Genomic DNA, 10,646 nt, shown 5'->3' on the forward strand with positions numbered 1-10,646 from the left:
AGATTGTGACAGTATGTGTCCTATAGACAGATGGTGACAGCATGTATCCTATAGACAGATGGTGACAGTATGTATCCTATAGACAGATGGTGACAGTATGTGTCCTATAGGTTGATGGTGACAGTATGTATCCTATAGACTATTGGTGACAGTATGTAATCCTATAGACAGATGGTGACAGTATGTATCCTATAGACAGATGGTGACAGTATGTATCCTATAGGTTGATGGTGACAGATGGTGACATTATGTATCCTATAGACAGATGGTGACAGTATGTATCCTATAGACAGATGGTGACAGTATGTGTCCTATAGACAGATGGTGACAGTATGTGTCCTATAGACAGATGGTGACAGTATGTGTCCTATAGACAGATGGTGACAGTATGTGTCCTATAGACAGATGGTGACAGCATGTACCCTATAGACAGATGGTGACAGCATGTATCCTATAGACAGATGGTGACAGTATGTATCCTATAGACAGATGGTGACAGTATGTATCCTATAGACAGATGGTGACAGTATGTATTACATTTACATTTAAGTCATTTAGCAGACGCTCTTATCCAGAGCGACTTACAAATTGGTGCATTCACCTTATGACATCCAGTGGGACAGTCACTTAACAATAGTGCATCTAAAACTTAGGGGGGGTGGGGTGAGAGGGATTACTTATCCTATCCTAGGTATTCCTTAAAGAGGTGGGGTTTCAGGTGTCTCCGGAAGTTGGTGATTGACTCCGCTGTCCTGGCGTCGTGAGGGAGTTTGTTCCACCATTGGGGGGCCAGGGCAGCGAACAGTTTTGACTGGGCTGAGCGGGAGCTGTACTTCCTCAGTGGTAGGGAGGTGAGCAGGCCAGAGGTGGATGAACGCAGTGCCCTTGTTTGGGTGTAGGGCCTGATCAGAGCCTGGAGGTACTGAGGTGCCGTTCCCCTCACAGCTCCGTAGGCAAGCACCATGGTCTTGTAGCGGATGCGAGCTTCAACTGGAAGCCAGTGGAGAGAACGGAGGAGCGGGGTGACGTGAGAGAACTTGGGAAGGTTGAACACCAGACGGGCTGCGGCGTTCTGGATGAGTTGAAGGGGTTTAATGGCACAGGCAGGGAGCCCAGCCAACAGCGAGTTGCAGTAATCCAGACGGGAGATGACAAGTGCCTGGATTAGGACCTGCGCCGCTTCCTGTGTGAGGCAGGGTCGTACTCTGCGGATGTTGTAGAGCATGAACCTACAGGAACGGGCCACCGCCTTGATGTTGGTTGAGAACGACAGGGTGTTGTCCAGGATCACGCCAAGGTTCTTGGCGCTCTGGGAGGAGGACACAATGGAGTTGTCAACCGTGATGGCGAGATCATGGAACGGGCAGTCCTTCCCCGGGAGGAAGAGCAGCTCCGTCTTGCCGAGGTTCAGCTTGAGGTGGTGATCCGTCATCCACACTGATATGTCTGCCAGACATGCAGAGATGCGATTCGCCACCTGGTCATCAGAAGGGGGAAAGGAGAAGATTAATTGTGTGTCGTCTGCATAGCAATGATAAGAGAGACCATGTGAGGTTATGACAGAGCCAAGTGACTTGGTGTATAGCGAGAATAGGAGAGGGCCAAGAACAGAGCCCTGGGGACACCAGTGGTGAGAGCGCGTGGTGAGGAGACAGATTCTCGCCACGCCACCTGGTAGGAGCGACCTGTCAGGTAGGACGCAATCCAAGCGTGGGCCGCGCCGGAGATGCCCAACTCGGAGAGGGTGGAGAGGAGGATCTGATGGTTCACAGTATCGAAGGCAGCCGATAGATCTAGAAGGATGAGAGCAGAGGAGAGAGTTAGCTTTAGCAGTGCGGAGCGCCTCCGTGATACAGAGGAGAGCAGTCTCAGTTGAATGACTAGTCTTGAAACCTGACTGATTTGGATCAAGAAGGTCATTGAGAGAGAGATAGCGGGAGAGCTGGCCAAGGACGGCACGTTCAAGAGTTTTGGAGAGAAAAGAAAGAAGGGATACTGGTCTGTAATTGTTGACATCGGAGGGATCGAGTGTAGGTTTTTTCAGAAGGGGTGCAACTCTCGCTCTCTTGAAGACGGAAGGGACGTAGCCAGCGGTCAGGGATGAGTTGATGAGCGAGGTGAGGTAAGGGAGAAGGTCTCCGGAAATGGTCTGGAGAAGAGAGGAGGGGATAGGGTCAAGCGGGCAGGTTGTTGGGCGGCCGGCCGTCACAAGACGCGAGATTTCATCTGGAGAGAGAGGGGAGAAAGAGGTCAGAGCACAGGGTAGGGCAGTGTGAGCAGAACCAGCGGTGTCGTTTGACTTAGCAAACGAGGATCGGATGTCGTCGACCTTCTTTTCAAAATGGTTGACAAGTCATCTGCAGAGAGGGAGGAGGGGGGGGGAGGGGCGGAGGATTCAGGAGGGAGGAGAAGGTGGCAAAGAGCTTCCTAGGGTTAGAGGCAGATGCTTGGAATTTAGCGTGGTAGAAAGTGGTGCTTTAGCAGCAGAGACAGAGGAGGAAAATGTAGAGGGAGGGAGTGAAAGGATGCCAGGTCCGCAGGGAGGCGAGTTTTCCTCCATTTCCGCTCGGCTGCCCGGAGCCCTGTTCTGTGAGCTCGCAATGAGTCATCGAGCCACGGAGCGGGAGGGGAGGACCGAGCCGGCCTGGAGGATAGGGGACATAGAGAGTCAAGGGATGCAGAGAGGGAGGAGAGGAGGGTTGAGGAGGCAGAATCAGGAGATAGGTGGGAGAAGGTTTGAGCGGAGGGAAGAGATGATAGGATGGAAGAGGAGAGAGTAGCGGGGGAGAGAGAGCGAAGGTTGGGACGGCGCGATACCATCCGAGTAGGGGCAGTGTGGGAGGTGTTGGATGAGAGCGAGAGGGAAAAGGATACAAGGCAGTGGTCGGAGACTTGGAGGGGAGTTGCAATGAGGTTAGTGGAAGAACAGCATCTAGTAAAGATGAGGTCGAGCGTATTGCCTGCCTTGTGAGTAGGGGGAAGGTGAGAGGGTGAGGTCAAAAGAGGAGAGGAGTGGAAAGAAGGAGGCAGAGAGGAAAGAGTCAAAGGTAGACGTGGGGAGGTTAAAGTCGCCCAGAACTGTGAGAGGTGAGCCGTCCTCAGGAAAGGAGCTTATCAAGGCATCAAGCTCATTGATGAACTCTCCGAGGAAACCTGGAGGGCGATAAATGATAAGGATGTTAAGCTTGAAAGGGCTAGTAACTGTGACAGCATGGAATTCAAAGGAGGCGATAGACAGATGGGTAAGGGGAGAAAGAGAGAATGACCACTTGGGAGAGATGAGGATCCCGGTGCCACCACCCCGCTGACCAGACGCTCTCGGGGTGTGCGAGAACACGTGGGCGGACGAAGAGAGAGCAGTAGGAGTAGCAGTGTTGTCTGTGGTGATCCATGTTTCCGTCAGTGCCAAGAAGTCGAGGGACTGGAGGGAGGCATAGGCTGAGATGAACTCTGCCTTGTTGACCGCAGATTGGCAGTTCCAGAGGCTACCGGAGACCTGGAACTCCACGTGGGTCGTGCGCGCTGGGACCACCAGAGTAGGGTGGCAGTATGGCCACGCGGTGAGGAGCGTTTGTATGGTCTGTGCAGAGAGGAGAGAACAGGGATAAACAGACACATAGTTGACAGGCTACAGAAGAGGCTACGCTAATGCAAAGGAGATTGGAATGACAAGTGGACTACACGTCTCGAATGTTCAGAAATTTAAGCTACGTAGCAAGAATCTTATTGACTAAAATGATTAAAATGATACAGTACTGCTGAAGTAGGCCAGCTGGCAGTGGGTGCGTTGTTGACACTACACTAAACAAGTCGTTCCGTTGAGTGTAATAGTTTCTGCAGTGTTGCTATTCGGGGGCTAGCAGGCTAGCTAGCAGTGTTGTTTACGTTACGTTGCGTTAAAAGAACGACAATAGATGGCTAGCGAACCTAGAAAATCGCTCTAGACTACACAATTATCTTTGATACAAAGACGGCTATGTAGCTAGCTAAGTAGCTAGCTACGATCAAACAAATCAAACCATTGTACTGTAATGAAATGAAGTGAAAATGTGATACTACCTGTGAGTGCGACCGGGTAGTTGAGTTCTATACAGAAGACGTTGGCTAGCGTTGGCTAGCTGTTGGCTAGCTAGCAGAGTCACCTACGTTAAGGACGACAAATAGCTGGCTAGCTAACCTCGGTAAATTAAGATAATCACTCTAAGACTACACACTCTAAACCTAAACAACACAATTATCTTGGATACGATGATACGAAGACAGCAAAGACAGCTATGTAGCTAGCTAACACTAAACTAATCAAGTCGTTCAGTTGAGTGTGATAGTTTCTCCAGTGCAGCTAATCAGTGGACGTTAGCTAGCTGGCTAGTGAAGACTACGTTAGGACGGCGAAATACGATAATTACGCAATTATCTTTGATACAAAGACGGCTATGTAGCTAGCTGAGAAGAATTTGCTAAGATAAGACAAATCAAACCGTTGTGATATAATGAAATATAATGAAAAATATAATGTATCCTATAGACAGATGGTGACAGTATGTATCCTATAGACAGATGGTGACAGTATGTATCCTATAGACAGATGGTGACATTATGTACCCTATAGACAGATGGTGACAGTATGTACCCTATAGACAGATGGTGACAGTATGTATCTTATAGACAGATGGTGACAGTATGTATCCTATAGACAGATGGTGACAGTATGTATCCTATAGACAGATGGTGACATTATGTACCCTATAGACAGATGGTGACAGTATGTATCCTATAGACAGATGGTGACAGTATGTATCCTATAGACAGATGGTGACAGTATGTATCCTATAGACAGATGGTGACAGCATGTATCCTATAGACAGATGGTGACAGTATGTATCCTATAGACAGATGGTGACAGTATGTGTCCTATAGACAGATGGTGACAGTATGTGTCCTATAGACAGATGGTGACAGTACATTTACATTACATTTAAGTCATTATGTATCCTATAGACAGATGGTGACAGTATGTGTCCTATAGACAGATGGTAACAGTATGTATCCTATAGGTTGATGGTGACAGATGGTGACATTATGTACCCTATAGGTTGATGGTGACAGATGGTGACATTATGTACCCTATAGGTTGATGGTGACAGTATGTGTCCTATAGGTTGATGGTGACAGTATGTATCCTATAGACAGATGTGTCCTATACAGATGGTGATGTGTCCTATAGACAGATGGTGACAGTATGTGTCCTATAGACAGATGGTGACAGTATGTGTCCTATAGACAGATGGTGACAGTATGTGTCCTATAGACAGATGGTGACAGTATGTGTCCTATAGACAGATGGTGACAGTATGTATCCTATAGACAGATGGTGACAGTATGTACCCTATAGACAGATGGTGACAGTATGTGTCCTATAGACAGATGGTGACAGTATGTATCCTATAGACAGGTGACAGTATGTATCCTATAGACAGATGGTGACAGTATGTGTCCTATAGGTTGATGGTAACAGTATGTATCCTATAGGTTGATGGTAACAGTATGTATCCTATAGGTTGATGTTGACGGTATGTGTCCTATAGGTTGATGGTAACGGTATGTATCCTATAGGTTGATGTTGACGGTATGTGTCCTATAGGTTGATGTTGACGGTATGTGTCCTATAGGTTGATGTTGACGGTATGTGTCCTATAGGTTGATGTTGACAGTATGTATCCTATAGGTTGATGTTGACAGATGGTGACAGTATGTGTCCTATAGGTTGATGGTAACAGTTTGTATCCTATAGGTTGATGGTGACAGTATGTGTCCTATAGGTTGATGTTGACAGTGTGTGTCCTATAGGTTGATGGTAACAGTATGTATCCTATAGGTTGATGTTGACAGTGTGTCTGTGTTTTCTTTAGGTTGCTCTAGTGTTCCCCAACAGTGACCCTGTGATGTTTATGGTGGCGTTCTATGGATGTCTGCTGGCAGAGCTGATCCCTGTGCCCATTGAGGTGCCCCTCACCAGGAAGGTAAGGACAGGGGAGGGGAGGGGACATGGACTAGTGCTGTGGTTCCTACCTGCTCTCTAAAGGCATAGGAAACATGTTGTAGCTAATAAACAATTACACATTTACGTTACACTCACAACAGTTCCAAAATAATTGAGACATTTTGAATGTTAGTTTGTCTGTTTACAGGGCATGTAAACAGGCCATGTAAACAGGCCATGTAAACAGGGCATGTAAACAGGGCATGTAAACAGGGCATGTAAACAGGGCATGTAAACAGGGCATGTAAACAGGGCATGTAAACAGGGCATGTAAACAGGGCATGTAAACAGGGCATGTAAACAGGGCATGTAAACAGGGCATGTAAACAGGGCATGTAAACAGGGCATTCAGAAAGTATTCAGACTCCTTTCCTTTTTCTACATTTTGTTACAGCTTTTTTTTTAAATGTTCCTCATCAATCTGGAAACAATACCCCATAATGATGAGGCGAAAACAGGTTTTTAGAAGTGTTTGCTAATTTATAAAGAATAGAAAACTGAAAGACCTTATTTACATAAGTATTTCCGACCCTTTGCTATGAGACTTGAAATTGAGCTCAGGTGCATCCTTTTTCAATTGATCATTCTTGAAATGTTTCTACAACTTGATTGTAGTCCACCTGTGGTAAATTCAATTGATTGGACTTGATTTGGAAAGGCACACACCTGTCTATATAAGGTCCCACAGTTGACAGTGCATGTCAGAGCAAAAACCAAGGCAAGAGGTTGAAGGAATTGTCCGTAGAACTCAGAGACAAGATTGTATCGAGACACAGATCTGGGGAAGGATACCAAAAAATGTCTGCAGCATTGAAGGCCCCCAAGGACACATTGGCCTCAATCGTTTGTAAACGGGAGAAGTTTGGAACCACCAAGGATCTTCCTAGATTTGGCCGCCCAGCCAAACTGAGCAATCGAGGGGAGAAAGGCCTTGGTCAGGGAGGTCAGGTCAGGATGGTCACTCTAACAGAGCTCCGGAGTTCCTCTGTGGCGATGGGAGAACTTTGCAGAAGGACAACCATCTCTGCAGCACTCCATAAATCAGGCCTTTATGGTAGAGTGGCCAGACGGATACCACTCCTCAGTAAAAGGCACATGACAGCCTGCTTGGAGTTTGCCAAAAGGCACCTAAAGAACCCTCAGACAAGGAAAAACAAGATTCTCTTTAAATCTCTCGACGAAACCTGGCACCATCCCTACGGTGAAGCATGTTGGTGACAGCATCATGCTGTGGGGATGTTTTTCAGCGGCAGGGACTAGGAGACTAGTCAGGATCGAGGGAAAGATGAACGGAGCAAAGTACAGAGATCCTTGATGAAAACCTGCTCCAGAACGCTCAGGACCTCAGACTGGGGCAAAGGTTCACCTTCCAACAGGACAACGACCCTAAGCACACAGCCAAGACAACAGTCAGGAATGGCTTCGGGAAACGTCTCTGAATGTCCTTGAGTGGCCCAGCCAGATCCCAGACTTGAACCCGATCGAACATCTCTGGAGAGCCTTGAAAATAACTGTGCAGCGAGGCTCCCCATCCAACCTGACAGAGCTTGAGAGGATCTGCAGAGAAGAATGGGAGAAACTCTCCAAATACAGGTGTGCCAAGCTTGTAGCGCTGTAATCGCTGCCAAAGGTGTTTCAACAAAGTACTGAGTAAAGGGTCTGAATACTAATGTAAATGTGACATTTCAGTTTGTTAAATGTGATTAATTTGCAAACATTTCTAAATACATATGGTATTGTGTGTAGACTGAACGTAAATATTTTTGGGGAAAAGTCAAGGGGTCTGAATACTTTATGAATGCAGTGTAATTTAAATGAATTTGGAAATGCAGCTGGCCAGTTGTTTGGAAATGCAGCTGGCCAGTTGTTTGGAAATGCAGCTGGCCAGTTGTTTGGAAATGCAGCTGGAATAAGTGCAGAAGCCTAGGTAGTACAGTCATCTTTATAGAATGAATGCGACATGCTAATGAAATGAGAAGAGAATCCTTCTTAGTGCGAGTGTTTTATAAAGTTGTGTTTAAACAGAGCCTTAAATGAGCATGTGACCTTTATATAAACACCTGATGCGAAACCTTACATGGGAAACCTTCTGCTGACTGGTTAACTTCTTTGGGATAGAGGGCAGCATTTTCACTTTTGGATGAATAGCATGCCCAGAGTGAACTGCCTCCTACTCAGTCCCACATGCTAATAGATGCATATTATTATTACTATTGGATAGAAAACACTCGGAAGTTTCTTAAACTGTTTGAATGATGTCTGTGAGTATAACAGAACTCATGTGGTGACTGGTTAATGGGGAGGAGCACACTTTTTGTCAGGTTTAACTTATGACCAGAACATTTCCCTAAACCTTGTAGCATGTCCAGGAGATAGGGAGTAGACTCCACAGGGTTAGAGATGGGGAGTAGACTCCACAGGGTTAGAGATGGGGAGTAGACTCCACAGGGTTAGAGATTGGGAGTAGACTCCACAGGTTTAGAGATGGGGAGTAGACTCCACAGGGTTAGAGATGGGGAGTAGACTCCACAGGGTTAGAGATGGGGAGTAGACTCCACAGGGTTAGAGATGGGGAGTAGACTCCTCGGGGTTAGAGATGGGGAGTAGACTCCTCGGGGTTAGAGATGGGGAGTAGACTCCTCGGGGTTAGAGATGGGGAGTAGACTCCACGGGGTTAGAGATGGGGAGTAGACTCCACGGGTTAGAGATGGGGAGTAGACTCCACGGGTTAGAGATGGGGAGTAGACTCCACGGGTTAGAGATGGGGAGTAGACTCCACAGGGTTAGAGATGGGGAGTAGACTCCACAGGGTTAGAGATGGGGAGTAGACTCCACAGGGTTAGAGATGGGGAGTAGACTCCACAGGGTTAGAGATGGGGAGTAGACTCCACAGGGTTAGAGATGGGGAGTAGACTCCACAGGGTTAGAGATGGGGAGTAGACTCCACAGGGTTAGAGATGGGGAGTAGACTCCACAGGGTTAGAGATAGAGATGGGGAGTAGACTCCACAGGGTTAGAGATGGGGAGTAGACTCCACAGGGTTAGAGATGGGGAGTAGACTCCACAGGGTTAGAGATGGGGAGTAGACTCCACAGGGTTAGAGATGGGGAGTAGACTCCACAGGGTTAGAGATGGGGAGTAGACTCCACAGGGTTAGAGATGGGGAGTAGACTCCACAGGGTTAGAGATGGGGAGTAGACTCCACAGGGTTAGAGATGGGGAGTAGACTCCACAGGGTTAGAGATGGGGAGTAGACTCCACAGGGTTAGAGATGGGGAGTAGACTCCACAGGGTTAGAGATGGGAGACAAGGAGCTCCTCCTCTGCCGCGGATCAGACAAGGAGCTCCTCCTCTGCCGCGGATCAGACAAGGAGCTCCTCCTCCTCTGCCGCGGATCAGACAAGGAGCTCCTCCTCCTCTGCCGCGGATCAGACAAGGAGCTCCTCCTCCTCTGCCGCGGATCAGACAAGGAGCTCCTCCTCTGCCGCGGATCAGACAAGGAGCTCCTCCTCTGCCGCGGATCAGACAAGGAGCTCCTCCTCCTCTGCCGCGGATCAGACAAGGAGCTCCTCCTCCTCTGCCGCGGATCAGACAAGGAGCTCCTCCTCCTCTGCCGCGGATCAGACAAGGAGCTCCTCCTCCTCTGCCGCGGATCAGACAAGGAGCTCCTCCTCCTCTGCCGCGGATCAGACAAGGAGCTCCTCCTCCTCTGCCGCGGATCAGACAAGGAGCTCCTCCTCCTCGGTGGATCAGACAAGGAGCTCCTCCTCCTCGGTGGATCAGACAAGGAGCTCCTCCTCCTCGGTGGATCAGACAAGGAGCTCCTCCTCCTCGGTGGATCATTTACATTTACATTTAAGTCATTTAGCAGACGCTCTTATCCAGAGCGACTTACAAATTGGTGCATTCACCTTATGACATCCAGTGGGACAGTCACTTAACAATAGTGCATCTAAAACTTAGGGGGGGTGGGGATCAGACAAGGAGCTCCTCCTCCTCCTCCTCCGCCGCGGATCAGACAAGGAGCTCCTCCTCCTCCTCCTCCGCCACGGATCAGACAAGGAGCTCCTCCTCCTCCTCCTCCGCCGCGGATCAGACAAGGAGCTCCTCCATGGACCAGAATCATTTTCGTATTCTAAAAATGAGTAACGTTAATGCACAATCAATCTCCTCACACTATCAAATAATGAGAGTTGAGGTCAGGAAGTGTTGCAATCAAGTCTTAGAAACATGGAGCTTCATCCCAAATTAGGACAAGTTTACACTTAGGTTGGAGTCATTAAAACTCATTTTTCAACCACTCCACAAATTTCTTGTTAACAAACTTTAGTTTTGGCAAGTCAGTTTGGACATCTACTCTGTGCATGACACAAGTCATTTTTCCAACAATTTTTTACAGGCAGATTATTACACTTATAATTCACTGTATCACAATTCCAGTGGGTCAGAAGTTTACATACACTAAGTTGACTGTGCCTTCAAACAGCTTGGAAAATTCCAGAAAAATATGTCATGGCTTTAGAAGCTTCTGTGAGGCAAATTGACATAATTTGAGTCAATTGGAGGTATACCTGTGGATGTATTTCAAGGCTTACCTTCAAACTCA

General features: G+C 47.7%; 1 protein-coding gene across 5 annotated transcripts in view; it reads left to right on the plus strand.

The window, feature by feature from the left end:
• The window catches only part of dip2a (disco-interacting protein 2 homolog A), a 279,281-nt gene that overhangs the window by 161,047 nt on the left and 107,588 nt on the right, over positions 1-10,646 (plus strand). For all 5 annotated transcript variants that reach the window (XM_046351249.1, XM_046351336.1, XM_046351426.1 and 2 more), the window contains one exon: positions 5,910-6,020. In XM_046351249.1, the coding sequence (XP_046207205.1) occupies positions 5,910-6,020 (111 nt within the window). The remainder of the gene's footprint in view (positions 1-5,909; positions 6,021-10,646) is intronic.

The sequence above is a fragment of the Oncorhynchus gorbuscha genome, linkage group LG01, assembly GCF_021184085.1.
Source record: "Oncorhynchus gorbuscha isolate QuinsamMale2020 ecotype Even-year linkage group LG01, OgorEven_v1.0, whole genome shotgun sequence".
Lineage (NCBI taxonomy): Eukaryota > Metazoa > Chordata > Actinopteri > Salmoniformes > Salmonidae > Oncorhynchus > Oncorhynchus gorbuscha.